This window comes from Balearica regulorum, chromosome 15 (genome assembly GCF_011004875.1).
Source record: "Balearica regulorum gibbericeps isolate bBalReg1 chromosome 15, bBalReg1.pri, whole genome shotgun sequence".
Lineage (NCBI taxonomy): Eukaryota > Metazoa > Chordata > Aves > Gruiformes > Gruidae > Balearica > Balearica regulorum.
This window is the reverse complement of record NC_046198.1, coordinates 16078236-16101549: the sequence shown is the minus strand read 5'-3', so window position 1 is coordinate 16101549 and position 23314 is coordinate 16078236. Positions and strand designations below refer to the sequence as shown.

The following is a 23314-nucleotide window of genomic DNA, read 5'->3' as shown; positions in this document are numbered from 1 at the left end:
TAAGTCTTTGGCATGGGTTGTTGTTTCCTGCTATTTTTAAGGCATTTTTTTCTTGCTCTGATAGTTTACTCCCTTTATTCCCTTGTCAGATGTTGCACAAGAACAATTGCACATCTTTTGGCAGTCATTTTTTAAAAAGAAGATTTTCGTGCCACTTTGATTTTCTGATAGTTTGAAACAATTCAACCGGTAGATTTCTATGTAACTGAGAATATTTTGTTGCCCTGTGTGGGAAAATCTGCAAAGCTGATATAAATCTAATTAGGAAGAAAACCTGAGTGGCAGGTTAAGGAAGAGAAGTCCTGGGTCGGATCTTTAGACTGAAAGATCTCTGGGGGCTTAGGTCGGATGGTCATTGTTCAAAGCCATGGGGAAGAGGCCTGGGAAGAAAAAAAGTCTCATATTTCTGTTATCTTTCAGCTTCCCCAATGCTCTGGAATTCAGACAGACCTGTAAAAAACCCCCAAAGACTCATATTTTTTAAACTAATTCAATTCTTGAGATGTGAGAAAGCAAAAAAAAATAGATCACAGGAACAGACGAAAATTAATATTATAGAATAGTAATTTAGGAACAGGATATTAAACCAGGCTTCAGGGAATAATAAGTTTTGTATTAATGTACCATGTATTCATGTAAAATGTATTCATTTGTATTTCTTTTTACAGTTATAGCCCTAATGCCTAGAGCAGATTTTAGAGTTTCCCAGCCCAAGTGGCAGTAGCCTCATTTCTCTCAAAGATTTCGAGTTGTGAGAAAGAGCTTGTCTGTCAACTGCCCACAGGTACCGACGCGCTGGGGACCTGGATGGGACGACAGCGTCGGCGGAGGCAGGAGCGTGTGATTGCCATCAGTGCGCTGTGTAGCAGAGCAATGTGATCCACACGGGCAGAGGCAATGACTAGTGTAAGTAATTTAAAAACGTACATTCTTTAGAAGCATCTCTTTAACTCTCACCCTCGTGGGAATGTGGGAAACACAGAGTTAAAGCTCTTATGCAAGTCGGAATACCAAGCGTGCACGGTGCCACTCACCGCGGTAAGCAGGCACTCGGATCCATAACCACGCCGGAGTAAATAGCACCTGATGCTAGGAGCACAAAAAGAAATTGCACTTTGGCTTTTGCCATCAATGGGATGAGCATGCAGATAACCTTTGGCAAGAAATTACCTTCCCAGAGACTCCTGGGAACATACATCGTGTACCTTTTTTCCTCTCTCTGTCTCTTTTTTTTTATAATGAGATTCATTGTTCTCAAAAGCAATGATTATACAGAAAACTAGTGAAACAAACTCTGAAGCCATGCACAAGTTTATTGTGTTATGTATCTATTATTATTTAGCTTGGGTTTAACTAACGCAGTAGGGGAAAAATGTGTTTCAAGTACACATCCTTTACAGAGCCACACAAATGAGGTACTTTTTGGCAGTGAAATCCGATGTAAAGTTAAACTTACTCGTCATTTCCCCGCCCCTGATTCCCAGCTTCACTAAGTTGATGGAGAAGCTGTAAGTCCCAGGGAGCTCTGGATCACGTTCCCGGAGTTTGGCTGGTAAAAGCTGGATCTGGCATCACACCGGAGTGACGCTGCTAGCGTGGGGGAAACCTGGGGAGGTCCGGGCAGGGGCAACGCACGGTCCCTTCGCAGACGGACAGCCTGTCCTCGCCTGCTGGAGTTAACTCGGGGTCTGGCAACTCCCAAATGCCTCGTAACAGGTTGTGGCTTGTGGAGCTGAAAGGTAAAGTTGGGCCAGACAACATTTGACAGCTAGAGCAAGAGTCACCACAACTGGGTTTGCCCTGTGCAAGTCAGCAGCTCCTAGGATCAATCTTCGAGTATGTAGGTTTGTAGGATGTAATTCAGCAGCATGCGCTAAAATAATTAGTTGTTGCTTCACTTAACGTGTCTGAATTTGCAGCTTAAGCTGCTGAGAAAGCACAGCCATTCCTCCTTTCAAAAACCTCAGTTCCACCTGTCCAAGTTGTTGAGCCGGTAACAATAACTACGGCCTGAGGTGAACAGCTAACTCCTGGCCTGAAACACAAACCTTTCTCTATGGCTTTCGTTTATTTTTTTTTCTGCTGCAAAAACCTGCGAGGTCTCCTCTTCCAATACTCTGCTTTTCTCTTTTACTTGTTTGATTTTCTGACTCTTGGGAAAAAAACATCACCCAAGAGCAATGCTGAACACCCCGGAGCACTGGGGCGTTGCACACCGTCTCCGGAGAGCGCAGATCACCTTGGCATAGATGCACTTTCCCGTGGGCTCTGGGTGTCCCTGTCCCTCCTGTGCTGGCTACAGACTGGCATTTGAGATGCCGGCGAGCTCAGCATGGCTTTCCTTGGGACTCTGTAGCACCTCGACGGTATCGTGGGGAAAAAAGAACCAAAACCGAGGAAAAGGCTTTAGCAACACAAAGAGCCCAAATGCCAGGTCAGGACTCCCGCTTTTGAGCATTCGCAGCAAAACCACTTATTGCAAATGTCACTATGACACAACAGATAACGTCACTGCTTCTAGCCCTACGAAAGTCCCCCAGTCTGCTTTTCTATGCCCAGTACGGCTGGGCGCCGAGGCGTGCAGGTGAGGAGAGACGGGGCTTTGGTAGGGTTGCCTTTATTGCCTCTCCATTTTACGTACCTTTCCCTACTGATTGGGGCCTGGCTCCTGGAATGACGTGTGCAGGCAGAGCGCAAGGGCTGCCCTCGGACCCCCGGCTTGAGCATGGTCTCTCCTGAACAAAGATCACGCCAGGATGGGTCTCAGGCAGCAGCGGCATGGGTCACGCTCCACCTCGCTGTGGGAACATCCAGCAGCAGCGTCCTTGGCCACAGCAGTTTTCCCTCTCTAAGGAGTGAAGAAATAAGCTTTTATTGTTGTTTGAACATTGTCGTCATCTCTGAATTGTGTAGCCACAATTACCCCGTGTGACTAATTTCATTCTTCCCTAAGCCCATTAGTTCCAAGGATCTCATTAGACAAGCGGAGACCGACTCGCCTCCCCTCCTATGGCCTTTACCGTACCTCGCTCCGTGCTTTAAAAACTCGCAGTGAGGAAATGTTGTGCCGGATAATACCGCGTGCAAAACAGACGGCACAACAACATCGCTGTTCAGACCGGGCTCTGAGTTATCTAGAACAACGTAACTAATGACGCTGTAGTCTTTCAATCTAAATAGTTTGTTTAACTTAATAACTTTAATATCTAATTTAAGATAGTTCTCAAAAAAATAGAGCAATAATCAGGGACATAGCAAAATCCAGTAACAAATCAAAACTGGTAGTTAAATAATTCATTAGCTTACATCACCACGTACCATCACAACAGAGTTTCTCCTGAGCCTGGTAAGACATTTCAATTGGAAGTGGAATGGTTTTGAAGTTCTTTTCAAACCCTGAAAGAAAAGCTTCATTCTAACTACTCGGGGAGTTTTAAAAGTTCACAATTTTGAGCTTTAGTCTCAAAAGAAAAATCTCCATTCAGGCTAGGAAATTTAGCTCATTTGATGTTGAATCATTTATCGCATTTTAAGTTGAAGTTTTTGAATGGGACAAAGATGAACAAATACCATGAGTTTAGAAACAGACGGAGATTTTGTTTGGTCTTTTCTTTTTTCTTTCTTTTTTGTGATGCCCACTTTTGTGGCATAAATAATAATAAAGCTTGCAAAGTCCCGGAGCTTCTCTCCAATTGACATGGGTTCTGCTTTACCTCTAATTAAAACTTGGAACAATAATTTCCCACTTAGCATCATACAGAATAACTTTCTTTTAAAATCACTATTTTCAGCTGTTAGATGATAAAAATCATGCTGGGATCAGCACTTTGTGTGCTGAATTAATTAACAGAAAAGCAAATGGATGTACTTCTTGAAATCTTAATCTTGAAAAATGACAAGGTCTCTTTTGCCACCAACTCACTTTCATGGGCGTAGCTAAAAATGCGCCATGTCAACGTGCGAGGAAAATGCTGTCTCTGTCTTCTGCCAGGCACTGGTGGTATATGGAGTACGTGCCTCGGTGATCATTTTACGGTCTGGAGAGTAAAAAAGCTTACGCTACCCAGTAGAGGAAATAAAATTCAATGGCATCAAGAAAGAGCTAATCTAATATATACATAAAGAACTATCTGTATTACCTGTCTTTGTTCTGCAACAAACAGCTAGGGTTTTTTTCTAGTAGCCGTAAATTCAACTCAGCCTGGTTAAACAGAAAATGGAATAAATGACGGCATTTTTGATTAGAGGAGTATTAATGGCGATGCAGGGAACTTGAAAGAGGGCCGAGGGTAAAACTGTCTTCTGCAAGGCTGGAGGTGGCCCGGATGAAGCACAGCCCTTCCTCATTGCCCTGAGATGCAGGATGGCACCGGGGATGGCCGTGTCTGTGGACGACACAAAGGGAAACAAGGGCTTTGCTTTCCTCCTCCCTAGGCTCGTTTATTCAAAGATTCAAACCTGTCACGGGATCTGACTGACTCTCCTTGTCCTCGTGGAGGAAAACGTTGGTACCAGTTTGCTCCTGAAGAGCTCTTCAATCCCAGTCTGAGAAAATAATTGAGAGAGAAAGCCCATTTGGAGAGGTCTCCGGTGGGTTCCATGGGTGGCATTATGGAAAGTAAATGAGGTGGCACTCCAGCCAGTAATTGCACCAACTCTGGACAATGAGTTGGTTTGCAATTGCTGCTGCTTCTGTGATGGGGGCATAATAAGCGACAAAACCTCACTGCTAATTGCTGAGGGTAGATTCGCTAAGATACAGGTTAATTCAGATAGTCATAGAAAACAGCTTGGTGAAAAAGTAACATTTATCTGGCAGCTGTTGTGAATGTGAGCAGAATAACAGATAGCCTGCGGCATTTTATTAAGCAGTGAGTAGTCTCTTACTGATTTTTCTCAGCTACTGTTTTAAAACTCACCTTAGCCATGGTTTTCTCCTAGTAATTCTTTTGAATCTAAAAATTAGAATTACGGTCTAATTCTATGAGCTTCTACTCATAGAGGTAGCCCTTAACGCCACTGAAATCGGGGGAAATCATTTCTGAAGCGAGAAGCGGTTATGTGAGAAGGGGACTGGACCCATCCGCTCCCAGGCGAGGTGCGCGGTGCCCAGGCTGGGGCAGTGGGTTCAGACCCATCACATCTCCAGTTCTTGAACTCCCTGTGCTATCCTGAGGAAATCCTGCACAGTTTTTGCATCTAAAACAGAGGTTACAACACCTGCTAGATTAATTTCTATTTGCCAAGTGCCTTAAGATCCTCCAATGAAATGCAACTTGCGGTTAAAAGGATCACACGCTAGGCTGTGGTTTTGCCTGCTGTGACCTGCTGGCGGTTTTATCCGACCACCACCCTGGTCCTGACGAGCCTGTTTCCATCCACACATCAGTCTGTGAACATGAAACAGCTTCATGGTTTGGTGGGGCAGAGCTTGTTTTTAAATGCAGCCACCCAGTAAATGATAGGTTGCAAAGGACATCACCAGTAAAGGTAACTGCTTATGTATTTCATCCTATCAAAACTCAGGGATACTTTATTAGTCCGTGAAATCTGGTTGTACTGATATTCATGGCCTTTAGAAGGGTTTTTGAAGTTTTTGAAGGTTTTTTTTGAAGTTCAAGGTCCTTTTGAAGTTTTCCCAGAACAGTTAGGCAAAGACACGGAAATGAATGAATCCCTGTATATTTAAATAGTCAAACACGCAACGAATGGTAAATGGCAGAGCCACCTCCCAGAAAATGAAAGCGTTCAGCGCACCATTGCCTTATTACCTATGCAGAGCTCCAGATGAGTTGTCAGCTGGGATGAACTTTGCCTCTTCATTTCCATCCCCATGGGGACGTCTCGACTTGTAATCATTAATGAACTATCCCTGCAATGGAAGGGTGACTGCACAGTCTGGATATTGTTCAGAGCTGCTTTGGGAAACCAGAAGTTACTGAAAATGTCCAGCAGGTATCACAAAGCAGCAGCCGATGGCAATTTGGACCTCTTGAAAGAAGCCACTAGGAAAGACCTTAATACTTCAGATGAAGATGGGATGACGCCCACCCTTCTGGCAGCATACCATGGCTATCTGGAAGCTCTGGAAGTCATCTGTCGGAGGGGGTAAGTCAATCAGCCTCCATTACTTAAAGCTAGTGGCTTAAAACTACAATTAGTGTGTCATTTTTCTAATGCCCCGATGACCTCAGACCCCAAAGGCTGAAAATCATGGTCATTTCTTTCAATGCATCGCCAAGAATTGTTTCTCTTCATTTGCAATGGCCCAGAACTTGTGAGCAGGTCTGTACGTGTGGTCGGTGAAGCTGCATCGACCGTCTTGTACACAGAGTCTGTGGGGAGCGGTTAGAAGGAGCCGGGCCCTGGGACCTCGCCTCGCTGTAATGGAGGAGAAGTTGGCCGAGAACCTTTGGTGATAACGTGTCTTTGAAACTGGCTCTAGAGAAATGCATTGTTTGAAACATTTTAGCAAAAAATCTCTCCCATTTGCTTCCAAAGTGCAGTTAGTAGACACCTGGGAAGGTTTAATGCTTTCCAGAGGCGAGTCACAACCGATAGTTTTTGAGACAGTAACATCTAAAATTGGTATTTCTCTGCTTTTTATAGTGTTAGCAACTACCACCATGGTAAAAATGGTAATACTGTTTCAGAAGCTGGGGTACAGTATTTGTGAAACTACAAAAAAAGAAGAAAAAAAAAAAAAAGAAAGGTTTTCCACAGGTTTATTTTCTAATAGCAATATTTCTGTTTGGTACCATTTAAATGTACTACATGCTTAAAATGTAATATTGAAATGGTTATTACCTCCCCGCCCTCTGTACCCTCTTGCTTGGAGCCTGCCTTTTAAGCTGTGATTCTGTAATAAGATCTGACAAAAGAAAATCTGCTCTTGTGTAGAGATACAGTTAATAAAATATTCTTTCTGGGCTGAGATGAAGATTAAGTTGACCTGTATTTTCAATCATAATAGTTTAAAGAAGATTGGAGGGGAAAGTTGAATAGCTATTTGGATGTATCTGAGTTCTCTTTCATTAAAAAGAGAATTGAAAATATGGAATAAAAATTGAGTTTTCATAGATTTGCCTTATAGCTCATTGAGCTCAGGTGTGGCTGTAATAACACAATAAAAAAGACCTTTGGACTGCATGGTTATTGCTGTGTCCCCAGGAGAAGCAAAAAATAGATTGACAGTTTTTCAACTCGTATAATTAAAGCAGCTCCAAGGAAATATCTGGAGTCAATAAAGGTTTGTCCCTGAACACCTAAAAGTCAGAACAACTAGCTAAGGAACAAATAAGAAAATAACTTTTTTTCAAAAATTGAGTGAAAAATATGTCTTCTACCATATAAGCTAATAGAAGTCACAGAGGATGACACAAAGATCAGACTTTCTATGTATTTGTTATTTAATGTATTTCTAACTCTTTTCCTTGGTAGAGGACAGCTTTGGGACAGTATTGCCCTTAAATCTTCAAACATATGCATTCACCTCTATTTTAATCCCTTATTTCTTGACCCAATCAGCAAGCTGGGGCTGCCAGAGACAAGGCTGCAGTCTCACCGGTTTTCTTGGGAGAAGCTGAATTTTGGAAGACATTCAGTCTGTTCTGCGGTCAGTTAACGTTTTCTTGTGAGAAAGTACTTTAATTATTTTTAACAAATTAATCCTTTCCTTGAAGAGGTTTCCTGACAAAGGCACTGAGATACAGGATGGTTTTCTTTGGAGTGATTGCAGATTTTAGGACTGTGAAGCTTGCAACACACTCAGCCCTTGGAAAATGTAGCAATACTAACAATAAAGCCCTTTCATCTTGAAATAGTTTATCTTCCCAGGCATCAAGAGACATTTTCTCTGCTTGCTTTGCAGGTACACGAATAAAGGCAAGACCAAGTAGCAGATCTGCTCTCTTTTGTGTGAGCCTCTTTCTTGGGCAAGCAGGGAAAAGAGGAGTATGAGAACCCCAAGTAGACGTCAAACCTTATCCAAAGCCCCACTGAGCTGGGAACAGAAACTCTAGTTTGTCGATTGTTTGAGGCTCAAAGGCTGGCAGGCTCCACGGGGAAAAGAGACCACAAACAGCTTGGAGGGACCCGGGGGAGGATGGATGACCCGGCACTCCCAAGGCGCAGGATAGTGCAGCCTGGTTGCTGATGTGGGAATCGAGGAATCTGGCACGCTTGGCTGCAGTCAGGCAGTTCCCCAGGGCAGAGCCACAACAGCAGAAATACGTACACATGGTTTCCACATGTCCAAGTGGAGAAACTTTCATCCTCAGCTGTCACCTCCCTGTAGAAATGCCCACGTTCTCGCAGCCTGGCGTGCTCAGACTTGCCATTGTTTCTCAGCTCCGTGTCTCAGCTCCGCGGGGCCCCTGACCTCTCTCTTGCCTTTGGCGTTTCAGGCTGAAGGATGTTTTCAGATTTGGCCCTCAACAAATATGTTAGTGCTTTTCTCCAGAGATACTCAAAGCCAGAGATCGATGCCCGAAGGAGGTTTTGCGATAGGATGTACCGTTTCATTCATAGTACAGCTGCCGTGGAACAAATCTCCAAAACATTGAAATGCTTAAACTCCCAAGAGTAGAAGTTCTCCTTGTAAATTTGGCCCCTGGATCTGAAGTTATTAAAGCCTTTGGGCTACTGTGCCTCCTTCGGTTATTGGTCACAGGCGACCCAAGCTCTGTTCTGAACCATTGCTAATGCTGACCTTGCCAAACATGAATTAACAGACTCAAGCCGATTCTCGTCTGTGGGCAGCAGTTGAGTGTGAAGTCAGTGCAAGAGTTAAAAAGAAAGCAGTATTTTTCACTGGCTTTAAATTTAAATTGAAAAGATGTGGTATTTTACTTTCGAATGAGTTTCTGCTTTTCAAACCCCATGAGCAAAAGCAGCTTAAGGAGAACAAAAGAGCTGAAGAAAAACAACAGCATCTGAGCTTAATCTAAAAGCAACGGAGACAAATGTGTAATCAGGGCTTTACTCCTCATCATTTACCTATTACCTACCAAAAATGTTACTGCGTGGGCTCATTAAATATGTATCACTGTGGCCAGTAAAAAATCCACCTAATATTGTCCCTGCATTTGACACGCAAAAGGGAAGTCACCAAAAGGCCTTTAAAACATTCCACCCAAAAGCTATTGAAACAATTTTGTGATTAATTCCAATGAGTGTTAGTTGAAGCTGAGCCCGCAGACAGGCAGGAATTAGAGCTTATGCCACACACAGAGCCGAACTCCGTGCTCGTCTAAGTAGGTGCAGCGCCGTTCTACAGGATGGAGCTAAGCTGACTCATTTTCTTTGGGCTGTACTCCTCATAGCAAAGCTGAGCTTAACATTTAGTATCTGTTTGATCCCACTGTAGAGCTATGCTTGGGTAGGTCCAGCTCACTGTGTGCTGTTTTCCTTCTCAGAGGTGATCCGGACAAATGTGACATCTGGGGGAACACTCCTCTCCACCACGCCGCTTGCAATGGTCATATCCATTGCGTTTCTTTTTTGATCAACTTCGGTGCCAATATATTTGCTCTGGACAATGACCTCCGCACTCCCCTGGAGGTGGCTGCCAGCAGAGACCGCAATGAATGTGTCCAAATCCTGGACAAAGCCGCCACCGAGCAGAACATGTTGAACCCAAAGAAGGTCTCCAAACTCAAAGCACAGGCCCAGAAGAATGTGGAGAAACAAATCAAGGAATGCGAGAAGCGCCAAGAGAAACACCAGCATGAAATGAACCGGAATTATATGAAAGAAAAGGTTGACACAGTAAATTCTTCCCGAGGGACACACTCCCGAGTAAAGTTGCCTAGTCTCTTTGCTTCAAATACAACAAGTCCTTTCACCAAAAATCTGAAAGATACTTTCAAACTGAGGGCAAAAAAGGCAGCTGACAGCACAAGAAGCCAGGAAACACAAAGCAATGACCAAGAGAATGGTACGGGTAGGAGAACTGTGATGCATTTTTTCGATGAGAAAGAGGAGGATGAATTACTGAATGACCTCGGAGAGAAAAACTTTTCTGATAATGACAGTCAGGTCTCCATTTTTAAGCGGCCAGGTCTCGGCAAGATTGTATTTGGAAGGAATTTGGCTGCAGATATAAATCCTGGAACTGTGTCTTCTGAGCAAGAAGTTATAAGCTTTAAAATGTCCAGTGAGCTCTTTCAGTATGAAAATGCTGAGAAGGGCGGGGAAGATGATGCTGAAAATGGTGCTGATATCCCTTGGCATGAGGAAGAAGTCATTTGGGATGAGGAGGAAACAGAGACCACGCCCCTTGAGGTATTTCTGGCATCACAGATGCTGGATGAGTTTCTTCCAGTCTTTATGAGGGAAAAAATTGATTTGGATGCCCTGATGCTATGTTCTGATGAAGATCTACAAAGCATTCAGATGGAGCTTGGGCCAAGAAAGAAAGTCCTGAACGCCGTGAATAAAAGAAAACAAGCACTCAAGGACCCTGGAAAGACTGTAGATACTTCCTTATAAATTAACGTGCCTGTTGCTGTGACCTGCACACTGATTCATTCTTTTCCTCTTTCTAAGGAGCATGCAATTCTTTTCAGATGTCTGCTAAAGCAAAAGGCAGAGAGGTTACCAATTGCTTTAGAAAGTACAGCAAGGAAAAAGATTTTTCTCTCTGCAGAGATGGCTGTGGTGCACGGGGTATTAATTAAAGCACATTCTGCCAAAAAGAAAGAAGATGAAAGTAAAAACTCAAAAGCTGTAGATTCAAACCTGCTTCTCCCTAAACTGTTTATGGGAATTGGATTTCTTCTCGTCAGAGTAACTTTAAATATCAGTGAAGACCAGCCACGCTACGTTCCTTAATAAAGCCCTTCCCTTCTTCTCCAAAACCACAATGCAAAGAGCACCCCAAAGCTCGAGAGCTTTGAGGTTTCTCCATTCGCTTGAGTTAGATTGTGACAAACCACCCTTCCTGGAACTGACGATATCTTAGAAAATGCCTCTGAATCTTGATGTCAGCTATGGCTGATAATAGCCTCTGAACAAACGTAAATAAGGCTAATTAACAGCAAGTTTCCTGTTCTTGTCAGTGAAGTGGTTTGCCTCTGTATTGGTATTAATTTAAAAATACATGAAGTACCTTGCCAAGAGATGTTCGGTGTGAGTTGTATATTCTTTTCTCATCTCATTAAACTGCCCAGTTGCCAGCACCCATCATGTCCTAAATGGCACCAAGACTGCAATACTTTTAACTACAAGAAGCTGAGGTTTTATTTTCAACGTATTTGATCTGGTTTGGTGTATCCTCAGCTTGGTTCCTACAGGGTGCATTTGCCACGTGAAGTCCCAGAAACCAGGACTCTTCTCAGCCAGCGTTTCCTGGGTTCCCTTCATCTCTCTCAGGAAGACAGCACTCTCTGATATGAATTAATCACTTCTGTGGAGTTTTGTGAACCTAATAAGATGCTTGTAGTAGCCTTGCCCTGCCTAAGACCTCAAATTTGAGAGTCACAATTATTAGCAGGACTTTTATCTTTAAATCTCTTTTTATAGCTTTCAGTTAGCCAGCTATCATTTTTCTTTAGGGGTATACTGCATTTGTGGACACCGATCCTAGTTAATAATCTATTTTGTCATGCTTCCCTCTTTCCACATCTTCTTCTTGTTACTTTGATTTGTGTATTATAATTCCTTTTCTCGGCTGGACTTTATACCGCATTCTTTCTTCCCGGGACTCCTGTACTTGAGCGGGTTGATATTTTCTTCCACGAAGCAGTCACATCCGAGCCCTGTTCTGCACAACCTGAAATGACCGCTGTGCTTAGCACAGTAATTAAGTCAGACAGCTTCCCCCAGACCCTGTGTTATTAACCTGCTGGGCTGTTCTCATTTCGGCTAAGAAACTCCCAAGTGTTCAACAGGGCAAGGAGGGAAGGATGCTTACATAGTTGCTCCGCATGTAACTCTGTGGAGCTGGCAGATCCAGCACAAGATCTACGGGAAGGAGTTCCTCATCCTTCAGGAATTGCATCTAGAGACTGAATAAGAAACCCGGTATGTATATATACATACACCCTTAAAAAAAAAGAAGTGCAATAGTGCTAGTCCTTTTCTTGCAGGGTGGTCCTGGAAATTGGCCGCTGGTCTAAAGCGGCCATGTGGAACAATGAGGGGAAAAAAAAATAAAAAGGAACACTCACAGTTCAGTTTTTTCCCCCACTTATGTGTTTTGCTGTTTTCCAAATTTCTTCACCAACCCCTTTGTTTCTTTTATAATGTGAAGTATTTAAATTAGTGAATCCCAGATCTGACTCCTTAGCAACATTTGTACAGCACGGTTCAGTTAGAGACACTTTATGTGTCACGTGCAAACCATAAAACCAAGACAGCCCACTGCCAAGGACACGATTCTTCTTCCTTAAGGATTTAATACCCTGCACGGGACAGACATCAAGAGGAGGGAACATGCAACATGGGAGGACGACTGCAAAACTGAGTATTGCGGTGGAGCAGAGCAGTGTAAATGTAAAGGGGGAAATAAAGGGAGTGATCGTGCAATGAGTTGAATACTTTCTTCCTCATCTTCAAAAACAAACCAACCATCCCAAAACCGCCCCACAAAACCAAAAACCAATCCCAAAACAACCCAAACCAAAAGTAATGAAAGTCAAAGACAGACAGCATTATCTATTTAATTTTAACATAAATGCAAGTTACACAATTTCTTGAGGCTCTGATTTGTAAGAGAAGGAAACATGGAAATTAAGACTATTATTTCCCCTCAAAAAAAATCTAGAGACAGCATCCAAGCAACTCCCATTGTAATTGAATCCAATGCTCTTCATGAATTCAGAGGTCCAAGGCTGGAGCCAGGCTCCCAGAACCTCCTATTGCCAACGAAAGCCGAGAACACTGCGGGTTTTCAGAACCAGGCTTTTGGACTGGTTCCACCTACTCTAAAAGCGCAGTCTGTAAAGAGTACACGTGAAAATAAACCGTATTTGTCTTCTTCCCAAACACCATGCCTCACTTCAAATTACAAACCTTGTTTTACACAGGCACAGAACTGGGATAATATTGTCATAAACAGTAAGTGCAGGTTTCCATACAGTTCTTGAATTCTGGAACATCGACGGTAGTCACGTTTGTTTCGCAGCAGTGGGGTTCTCCATTGCTGAAGTAAGAGGCTAAGGTAACACACGCATTTCTGAACACTTCAGAAGTGACGCAGAAGAAAACACGTATAGAAATAGAAGGGTTATTTTGCTACCATTAAAAAATGCAAAAGCTTATGGAGAAATTTCTGTTCTTGTTTCTGCTGATATAAGCCAGGTCAGTGGAGTTAGATGTTTACCCACACACACACATCCTTTGGCCCTAGTCGCTTACGGGTCTGGTCCCCTTCCATGCTAAAAATCTGCAAATTACAGACTATCACTTACTGCTTTTTCCCCAACTAGTTTACACCAGGCTTGTAATTATTTATGTCACACCTGCACTATACTCATTAACCTGTTCCATACTTACTTATGCATCATCAAGGGCTTTAACGCTAACTGCTTCTCAACCTCCTTCCTGTTGCTCTGCTGTAGTCTAGCATCAATATAGAATGACCACGTCATCTAAATCTTCCACAGAGTGAAGAAACACTTAGTGAACAGCCTGCATGAACTAGTACGTAAGTAGAAATAAAATTTCATAAGGCACAGCTCTAGGCTGAGACAGGAATTTGTTTCCAGGGCAACACCTATTTTTCAGCAGATGCTCAGTCTTTTGTAAGGCAGTTGCATAACAGCACAAAACTGGAACTTTTCCCTGTGTAGAACATCACTGGGTTCCTCCGCCAAGAAAGGATCGTGGAAATTCCTGCCCCAGCAAATACCCACTGGGATAAGAGAACAATTCCAGTCAATACATAGTACAGCAAAGGTGAAAATACTTGTCTGTATACTTGAAGTTTATCCTACTGAAATCAGCTTGCACAGTTCCAATCTTCAAGAAGCTTAGAAAGAGAACTTACAAACGCCATAGATTTATAAAATCTCTCCACAGAATATAGATAAAAGTTGAGTCAAAACACACTTTTAGTACTCACATTTTGGGTGACTCCTTGCAATATGAAAGTGGCAATATCCCACCCAGGAACGTACCAAGGAAGGTTTTGAGTACAGTTTCCTCCCAGTTAAAATGGACATTTTTTGCAATCTGAGTCTTCTACTGAAGAACCATTGGGTCTGAGGGCAGAGAAGGGGGATTGGGGGGGGTGAAAGTAGGCATGGTGACTTCCAGATCCCAGTCTGAGCAGGAGGAGAAGGGGGGGGTCCAGGAGTCAGGGGTGGGCTGTGCTCCAGGACAGACTGAGGACTAGGTTACTGCCAGCATAGCACCGACACCCAACAGGTAGATATGATGCCAGAGCCCATTCTCTGAACTGATATATTTTACTCTGGTATGAATTAACTCTCTAAAACCACAAAATACACCCACAGACTTCTGCTACATAAATAAGCAGGGAGGAAAGGCATTGATTCCAGAATTATACCAAAATACGTAAAAATACCCTTGTTAATATCACTGCAAACATCTAATACTTGCCCTTACATGAGACACATTTATTAGTAATACTGCAGGTATCTAATACTTGACATTAGAAAACTGTAGGAATTAGTCTATTGCTGGAATTTTACTTTTCATTCTTGTATGTTCTAAAAGGGCCACATTCAGAAAGGATCGGTGCCTTTCTTGTTAACAAAAGATCGAAAGAAGCTAAGTGCAAACAATTTTCTTGGCCTCGTTGGCATTGTAGACTTCTCTCTAGTTACCAGCTGACCATGAGTCATAAACAAATTTTGCTGCTACTGTATCTTCAACCGCCATCCCTGAAAAAAAGAATGAAAGACACCTTCAAACTGTTCTTCAGCTGTACAAAATAATTCAGCTTCAGAAGGGAACAGAAGGACTCAGGAAATTATCTAACTGGGCAGGAACAGAAATCATTCCCCATCCCAAATGCCTACAGTGTTACATTCAAAGTTCATAACCATCGTATAACTGTTAGGTGTGCTATACGAAGTTAACATAACAGTACAAGTCTGATCTTCAGCGTTTCTATCACAACTTGGCCCTTCGGGACCTCTTTTCCCCCAAACATCAACTCCAACGCCACAGTACGCTGCCACATTGTCTGTAGGTCAGACAGACTTCAGGGGTGTTTCAGCAGGGCGTTCGGGTCCGAGCTGCATTAATAAACACTGCAGTTGTGTTGAACAATTGCAAAATGGAAAATGTATTTCTTCCTATTGTTTGTTTGCTTTCCTATCATTTTTCATCACATCAGTCCTGCCAGATAAATAAAAAGGGGAATAAAAAGGGAAAATGCAAATCATATTCTAGTTTCTTCTGGACAGTGCATGGCCACAGCAGTTCTGAAGATGACCAGCAGCTTTCCCACGCATGGGGGACCTCATAAATAACAAGGCATTGTTTTCCGTCAGACTTGTACACAGGAGGGGTTGTTCTTACCCAGCGATTTAAATACTGTTGTTTTCTCAGGCAAGGCTGGTTTCGTACCCTTCACCACCTCTCCCAGCTCAGCAAAAATCTCTGCCTGTAAAACAAAAACATATTTACACAAATAGACATAATGGATATATGTATGGATATTATATCCATACACACATGAAGAGAAAAAAAATTTTTCTGAGTGACTTCGAAAGAAAGAACTCCTCCAGTTCTGCTATCCCAGAACTGATTCCTTTTCCACACTGAAGCAGATCAGTATTCAGACAAATAATACAGAAACTGGACAGAAATCACAGAAGAGTGGAATGGTTTTCAGAGAAAAACAGCTGACAGACTTTCCGCAGTCAGTCAGTTACAGTGGATAGCACTGTTTTGGGGTTACAGACGTTGCATGGTTTTGGCATAGACACGCAGAAGTCCCAGTTTATCTTTCAGCCTGTGCCTGGCAAGTGTTAACAACTACATGTGATGCTCTAAAAAGTTTCAGTGCAGCACATCAGTAGCAACTCAGTTCAAATACAAGCCAATTGCCACAAAACTAAAGTCCGTAATTTAAGAAAGTCTTACCCCTGATAATATAACATCTCCTGATTCTGTCAGAGCAGCCTCTCTGGAATCCACAAACAGAACGGAGTTCTTCATCAGTTCATCATCCAGTTCTCTCCAGTCAGGTCTGCTTGCTCCAACAGCTAAGACAACAAAACTGATGAACTTGGGAGGAATATATAAAATAAATTCAGACCACATTTTGTCCAAAAGACGTACGTGAAGTAACAACAGACATTATTGTGGAGATGTAATATATAAACTGATGTTAGCACTGGGGACATGCTGATTGATAAAACAACAAAAAATAGCATGCGCCTCAGCAACTGGGAAAAATGCTAGATTTCTCTCAACCTGGCCACAGCTGGTACGCTGACATAAACACAGCCTGTTTCCGTAAGTGCTGACCCCCTACATTGCCACTGATGTCAATGAGGGACGACACTGGGTCCAACCCTCCAAATTACAGCTCATTAAAGCATACAGCATCCTTGACCGCCAGTTGTGCAGATGCTGCTGCCAACAAAAGTCTGTGACCCTTCAGGAAGCAGAAGCGAGATTCTTCGCTGGCACTGTTTCCACCTCTTTGGTACACTGGTCAAATTGCTCCTTCCAAGTACTGCTGACAGAGAAGAGAAGGCGAGGTAGCTCTGCTTAGCCCTTTGTCATCTCAGATCAATACAAGAAATGTAAAGGCATATGTAACTATGTATAGCTACAAAACAAACAAGCCTTTGCTAGGAGCCTTGGAAATGACACCGCTAGACAAGCGTGACAATTGCTCTGTTCTGCTTACAGAAGGCACTGTTAGAATAAACTTTGATCATTTGGTGACACAACTCAGGGAAGATAATCTTAAGCCTATACAGACTACTACTGCTCTTCTGCAGACAAACAGTAACCCGTTTCTCCAACTGCCAAATTAACAGGGGTTTGTTGCTTTTTATTTTTTAAATGAAGTTAACTAACACTTAATACAGCTCCTCTAAAACATTGAATAGTTGATTTGTTGGTAGAATATCCTTGTCAGCAGACTCTGGGTAGCTGAGGCATAAGAAAATCATCTCCCTTTGTCCATTATCTCTTGTACCCTTGCCTTTCATCAGATCATTACCAAATGCCCTGAATTTTATCATCCTTTCATTTGATCCAGACTATGTTTGTTATGTGTCTATAGAGAACAATAAGATTTGAAAAATCTCTCAATTATCCTGAGCAGATGAGAACCAAAGTATTGTGCAACAAAGACTTGCACATGCAGACAGAGAATTCAAATTAGGATTTTTAAACTTATAGCCTCCTATTATTTCCTTGTAACTTTATAAGCAGTACAAATTGAGCAGGCTATGGATTTTTCACTTACCTGGAGAAAATGAAAACAAGTCAAGGAGCTTAACTCTTTAAATAGAGCAAGACCACTATCAACTTCTTATGGGCTAAAAAACCCAAACCAGTTACACTGTGGTCAATTGTTTTTAAAAAGTGTCCAACTATTACAGAATAACAAATTCCGTGTTGCTTGAATGCCTCTTCAAACAGCACAAATGCCTCAATGGAGACAAATTAAAAAAAAGGCAAGGAAAGGAGAGAGGTCTTTGTGTATGCGTCGCCCCAGTGACTGTAGACCTTAATTGATTTTGGTTGTACTTCTGGCTTCCATTCCATGACATAACACAGACAACAACATTCAATGACAAAGGACTAAATTGAGCTTGAAAAATTGGTAGGATGCTGCTGGAATGTGGGACCTTCCTTTAAATTGCTTCCTTTGACAAGTTGCTTTTGTCTTATTACTATGCCATTTGGAAAGTGCACAAGGTCATCTGAACAAGGCCCACAATTAATAAAATAAGTAAATGTGGGCAGGTCCAGAGACTCCACACAATAGTAGGAAAAAAAAACCCCAAAAATCCCCACCAAGCCTCACCATAATTAGAGGTCAAATTGTGAAGTTCTCAACTCACTTATTGCATGTTTTTAACTCAAGAAAAAAAAATAAAATCAATGTTATCAGCCCAAAAAGGAACAAATAGAGGAGGTTATAAAATTGGGTGAGGAAAAGATGACAACTACCAGGGAAACAGTAGAATGAGAAGGAATTACTTTGACAATAACATGTTTGTACAGGTTATTTAAATGGAGAGCAAGGTGAGCGTTAAGTGACAATGTGGTAGCCAAGATGATGCACCACTGGTGGGGGGGGGGGGGGGAAATCATATCCCGTGCTCTAGCAACCATCTAGTGCTGGAATATGCAGGAGTTCTGGCTCCAGACAACAGGAGGACAGGGCTGGGAAAAGTGGTCCTCACTAAAGGGGAGGAGTCAGAACAGAAAGAACATTCATTCTGAGAAGCACACAGTATTGTTTTTCAGCAGTTTCTGATGCTAAACAATGTGATAATAAATGGAACTTTTAAACAATGAGAGCACAGCATACCATTGATATGGGCACCTGGTTTTACCCAGTCTCCAAATAAAATCGGCGTTGTTGCCATAGTGACTGTTATAATGACATCAGCCCCAGTAACTGCCTCCTGAGCAGAAGAGCAGACCTGCACCGAACCATTAACTGTATTAGCAAACTTCACCGCTTTCTCTTTGGTACGATTCCATATCCTGACCTTCAAGGGAAAAAAAAAGACAAACAGATTAGCTTGGAGAATTTCTCCTTGCTGAAACATAACATTCTGTCAGTTTTCAGTACATAATTACATGTATTCTAAATGTGGGGGTTTACCCCGTTAATATTCTCCTCATACAAGTGACTAAGTTTCGTGCGTGTGCAGCTACATTTGACTGTTTTGTGATGCCAGAATAACAACTCCTTGTAATGCCGTATTTATAAAATACAAATATTTCCAATAAATATACTTAAGGGAAAGTCACAGAAAGCTCATCCAAGTATGGCATACATAGCAGGATTTTCTGAGACAGAGAGAAAAAGCTGTCTGAAACTTGATTTTGTTTCCAGTCTTTTTTTTTTTAACCAACATTTAAGTAAGAAATTCTACAATTCAGAGTATTCTTGGGTTCTGTAGAAACAGAATATAAAATATGATTAATCCCTTAACTTCATTGTAGTATGCTTTATTTATAGTAAGTGCTCCTGAAACATAATAAGAGAAAAATAGATGTATCCTCTTAAGATGTGTCCATTACCTCTTTAAATGTGAACAGCTCCGTGAAGATATCATAATGGCTATATGCTTGAACACCAGCTCCCAAAATGCACAGCACTTCTGCAAAAGCTGGCATTAACAACTAAACAGTATCAAATATAATTAAAAAAAAAAAAAGAAAGAAGTAAGGACAAATGACAAACATATATATATATAAAAATACTACAAAAGAAAGCAGTATCCTTAGTTCTTTAAAAAAAAAAAAAAAAAAAAAAAAAAAGGGTTTTATGCAAAAGCTAGTGTCCATAGCACCAGAGTACATCTCACCTTGATTCCAGTTTTGAATTGTCTGACTCTTGAATTTCAGACTTACCATGCAACAGCATGAGCCAATGCAAGTTCTGGGGCCTCAGCACATGCTAATATTAGTATTATGTACTACACCTAGGTGACTAATTAAGTGTAAAACCATAGTGGTGATGTTCTGCACTGGCTGAAAACAGGGCTCATAATACCAAAAAGCTATCAGTACTGAAAGCGGTAGCTGGGTGGGTAAACTGGTCCTGAGAGCCCCAAACTAAGCCTTCTTTTTCAATTCACTGAAGCCATAAATCATACCACAGGCAGACCTTGCATTGTAAGAGCCATGATACATATGCATCAGGTATTGTAAAAACAGGGAAGGTTCTGAGGAACAAATATTAAAATTCAGTTCTATGATTGCTTTTGGTGTTTTGGTTTAGTTCTTGCCTGTGATTGACCAGTACTTGGCTAAGGTGAAGAGAGGGCTGTTGGAGTGCAGCCCGAAGGTATCCTTCCTCTTGTTTATGCATTTGCTGTGGCCACCCAGTTCTGTATAAAAAGCTTTAGAATTGTCTAGGCTCTCAACAGTTATTCTGCTGCAAATAAATTGAAAAAATCTCACTGATCCAATTTTTCAGTAGCAAGAACTCTTTTTTAGTGTTCCTTTCAAAGACTCTGAAGCACCGATTTCAAAGGTTCCTTGCATAAAAGCATTGGTCTTTGAAAAGCAAACGCCATAAAGAGGACAAGATGACAACTATGAGCTAAACTCAAACACTACTGAAAATTTCCCAAAACAGCAGATGACAATGAAGGATCTGATCTTGAAGTCCCTTCAGCAGCCAAGCTCCTTTGAGGCCAGCAGTGCCTCGACCGTGTAAAAACTGTCAGAACTGCCCAAGTACAGAATGGCCAAGATGAATGAGGTCCTATAACCTCATGTCCAAGGAATCCATTGGAAATTGTTCTGTCCCTTGGACCAGGGGAAGCTCCTGGGGACAGGTTCTTCCCTCCAATTTTATGTCAGTTTAGCTCTATTGCCATGGATAGAGTCACACTGGCATGAAGACTGCCACTAACGAAGTGGTGAGATCAGCCTGCAGTCTGATGCAAAGCTGAAGGGTGAAAAACAGCTCTGGCACTCTTCTTGTTGCCTCATCCTTTGAGGTAAAGACTAAAACCCTGCTGCGTAATGGACGGTGACCTGTTCTGCTCCCACTCTTAGCAGTCCAGCCACATGTAGTTTCAAAAACAGAATTCAAACCCAACAATTTCCAACTGAAACCGAAACATTGTAAAGCAACATACAGCAAGATATACCTCACCTGCCTTCATACACTGAAGTTTATGGCTGTAGTCAGGGATAGTCATCTGGACATCTTCCCAGTGACAACAGAGAAACCAATGGACAGATAGCCACCTCCGGACAAGTCATCCATCTATCTCAGGCATCATCTACCTTAAGACAACCTACTTTGTCCCCTGTCCTCTTTCTCCAGGTTCAGTAAAACCCACCTGTCCTGGCCCAAGAGCAGAAAATGTACATCTAAACAAAACTTATTTTATCACCACAGCTGCATCACCCAAAGCCATACAGGAACATGTTAAGACAAGCACAAAAGAAAGATCATCAGAGAAAGACACCTCAGTAAATTCCCAGAAGAGCGTGCAGAACAAGACACAAAAACATAGCTCAGATTCCTTCTCCAATCACACACAGAGTGTTCAAGCCAGACACAACTGACTCAATCAAAACAGAAAATTGTGCTTTTAAGTTTTCCCTAAAGATACACGTGTTATCATAGATCTAATTTAAAGCTGTATTTGATGACAATTCACATGCACTGAAAGCTGTTTACATCATCCCCTCTGGTTATTTTATACATAAGACCACTGATTCTGTCCCGATTTAGGAAACAGAAGCCATACCTTGGTAGCAATCGCAGAAACCGCAGCTGTTCGTTTTGCTGTAATGACACTGCCATCTAGGACCTTTAAAAAAAAATTCATACTGAAATACACACTGAATATATGAGAAAATACCAAACAGTTTCATCTGATTTGTTAATTATGTGATATTACAGAGCACAGATAAAAATATAGAAGTTGGTAATTAGTATTTAACAACCACAAAGCATATAAAATCGCGTGTTTAAACTGTGCAGATTCTCTGTCTATGCCAGTTCTTCCCTGTCATTCCACCAGCACGAAGAGAGTGAAAACTGGTCCTAACACCCTTAACACACACAGCTGTTCGTGCGTTGCACTTCCCTTGCTCTCCCACGCAGGGAAGATAGATCGATACAACTGCAATACTCTGCACTCCAGTAAGACCAAGGACGGGTGCAAGCTGGCAGTGGTTCACGAGTCTGCACTGTCTCGGTCTGTACGAAGGGGTGACGGGGAACATGGAATTCCTTTAATGTGTATCACACACAGTGGGGCACTCCTGCCTCAATGTGTATTAGCTGCTGTGCAGAAATTAATTAGGGGGCTTAAAAAGCTGACATGTTTTCTGATACAGTTTAGGAATAAAAGCCCAATATAGTTTTCTTGACCAGTTTTGGCCCTTTAATAACCATTATTACTACAGTGTAATGAAAATGGTAAATATTCTTAAATTCTGTAAGCAAACAACAACAACAGAAAAAATCAGTCTCTGAATATTATTCCCTGTTATACCAATTGTAAGTCTCTTCAGATTTAAGTTAAGATGGTTCCAGATCAATTCTTTATTCAGCAAAGTATTTTTGCTTTCAAATGCAAGGTGAACTTTTCCTGATTGTTTCTCTCTCCCGGTCACCCTGTAAGCCATCAGATTCCCTTCAAATCACACGCAGCTGTAAACAGCAGATCAAGTACAGTTTAACATGTACAAAAGACATGATGCTTTAGGCCAAATCTGCATTTGGCACAAACACATTTTCATTGATGATACAGGTAAATTCAGACCAATTTACACCAGCTCCAGCTTCCAAGAATCAGAAGGGAGAACTGAGGGAACATGAACAGAGGAGAACGCAGAAGCACACACAAAACTCACAGCTTTTAAAGAACCATTTCTTGGGTCAAATAAGAGCACAGTCGCTTGGTGAGACGGGACAGAGGAATCCTTCTTGTGCTCATAGAAAGTCACCAACTTGGTTGTCAGCGCATCATCTGCGGCACTGTAAGCAGGCATGACTCCTAGGAACCTGGTAAGAGAGTTACCGATATTACTTACATACCTGTAGCGGGGGAGCCGCCGCCACCGGAGCGGTTACTGCCCAGTTAATCAGTAACTCGGTACCCAGGACCTTTCCCGATGCTCCAATTCCCGCAGGCCCGATCCCCCGCCGCCGCTACCCCCGTTCCCCGCTCCGGAGGGGGCCCGCACCTCCTCCCGCCAGCCGCATCCCCCCCGTCCCCCCCCGCCCCGCCGCCCCCTCACCCGCCGTGCCGGTGCACCGGCACCACGGTGCGCACGGGCTGCACGACGCCTCCCGCCGCGCCGGCCGAGAAGTTGGCCAGGGCGGCCTCCAGCGCCGGGAGCAGGAGGCTGGCGCGGTGCAGGTGCTTCTCCACCTCCTCGGCGCCGATGAAGACGGGCGGAGTGGAACCCATGGCGAGCACCGGACGGACGAGACAACGCCGCGGCACCGCGCACCGTCCCGCACCGCCGCTAAGTACTCGGCGGGGCGCCCCCGCCCACCGGCCCGGCCCCGCTACCGCCCGCCCCGCAGCGGTACCGCCCCACTGGCCGCCTGCTCCCCCTCCGCGCCGCGCTCCCCTCACGGACACCCACTCCCCGCCCCGGCGGCTGAGGGTCGTGCCGCGACCGGAGGCGAGCTCCGACGCCCCGGGAACGGCCGCGC

The 23314-nt window shown here is 42.9% G+C and overlaps 2 protein-coding genes across 2 annotated transcripts; one reads left to right on the top strand and one right to left on the bottom strand.

Moving 5' to 3' along the window:
• The first annotated feature begins 5892 nt into the window (after positions 1 to 5892).
• ANKS4B (ankyrin repeat and sterile alpha motif domain containing 4B) lies at positions 5893 to 11106 on the top strand. Its single transcript, XM_010310701.2, has 2 exons — positions 5893 to 6108; positions 9417 to 11106. The coding sequence occupies exons 1-2, from the start codon at positions 5945 to 5947 to the stop codon at positions 10489 to 10491; spliced, it is 1239 nt and encodes a 412-aa protein (XP_010309003.1). The 5' UTR covers positions 5893 to 5944; the 3' UTR covers positions 10492 to 11106.
• Positions 11107 to 12646: 1540 nt separating this feature from the next.
• CRYM (crystallin mu) lies at positions 12647 to 23150 on the bottom strand. Its single transcript, XM_075768215.1, has 8 exons — positions 22891 to 23150; positions 22504 to 22654; positions 21390 to 21452; positions 19198 to 19299; positions 18476 to 18659; positions 16060 to 16181; positions 15493 to 15577; positions 12647 to 14849 (listed from the first exon to the last, which is right to left on the bottom strand). The coding sequence occupies exons 1-8, from the start codon at positions 23061 to 23063 to the stop codon at positions 14785 to 14787; spliced, it is 945 nt and encodes a 314-aa protein (XP_075624330.1). The 5' UTR covers positions 23064 to 23150; the 3' UTR covers positions 12647 to 14784.
• Between the last annotated feature and the right edge of the window lie 164 nt (positions 23151 to 23314).

What these genes read in the sequence shown, in the direction of transcription:
- ANKS4B (XM_010310701.2), top strand. Translation starts at nt 5,945, where the DNA reads ATGTCCAGCAGGTATCACAAAGCAGCAGCCGATGGCAATTTGGACCTC. An exon ending in GAAGTCATCTGTCGGAGGGG is followed by an intron (nt 6,109 to 9,416) that starts GTAAGTCAATCA and finishes TTTCCTTCTCAG; the next exon opens with AGGTGATCCGGACAAATGTG.
- CRYM (XM_075768215.1), bottom strand. Translation starts at nt 23,063, where the DNA reads ATGGGTTCCACTCCGCCCGTCTTCATCGGCGCCGAGGAGGTGGAGAAG. An exon ending in CCGGTGCACCGGCACGGCGG is followed by an intron (nt 22,655 to 22,890) that starts GTGAGGGGGCGG and finishes CTCTCTTACCAG; the next exon opens with GTTCCTAGGAGTCATGCCTG. An exon ending in TTTCTGCGATTGCTACCAAG is followed by an intron (nt 19,300 to 21,389) that starts GTATGGCTTCTG and finishes GATACTGTTTAG; the next exon opens with TTGTTAATGCCAGCTTTTGC.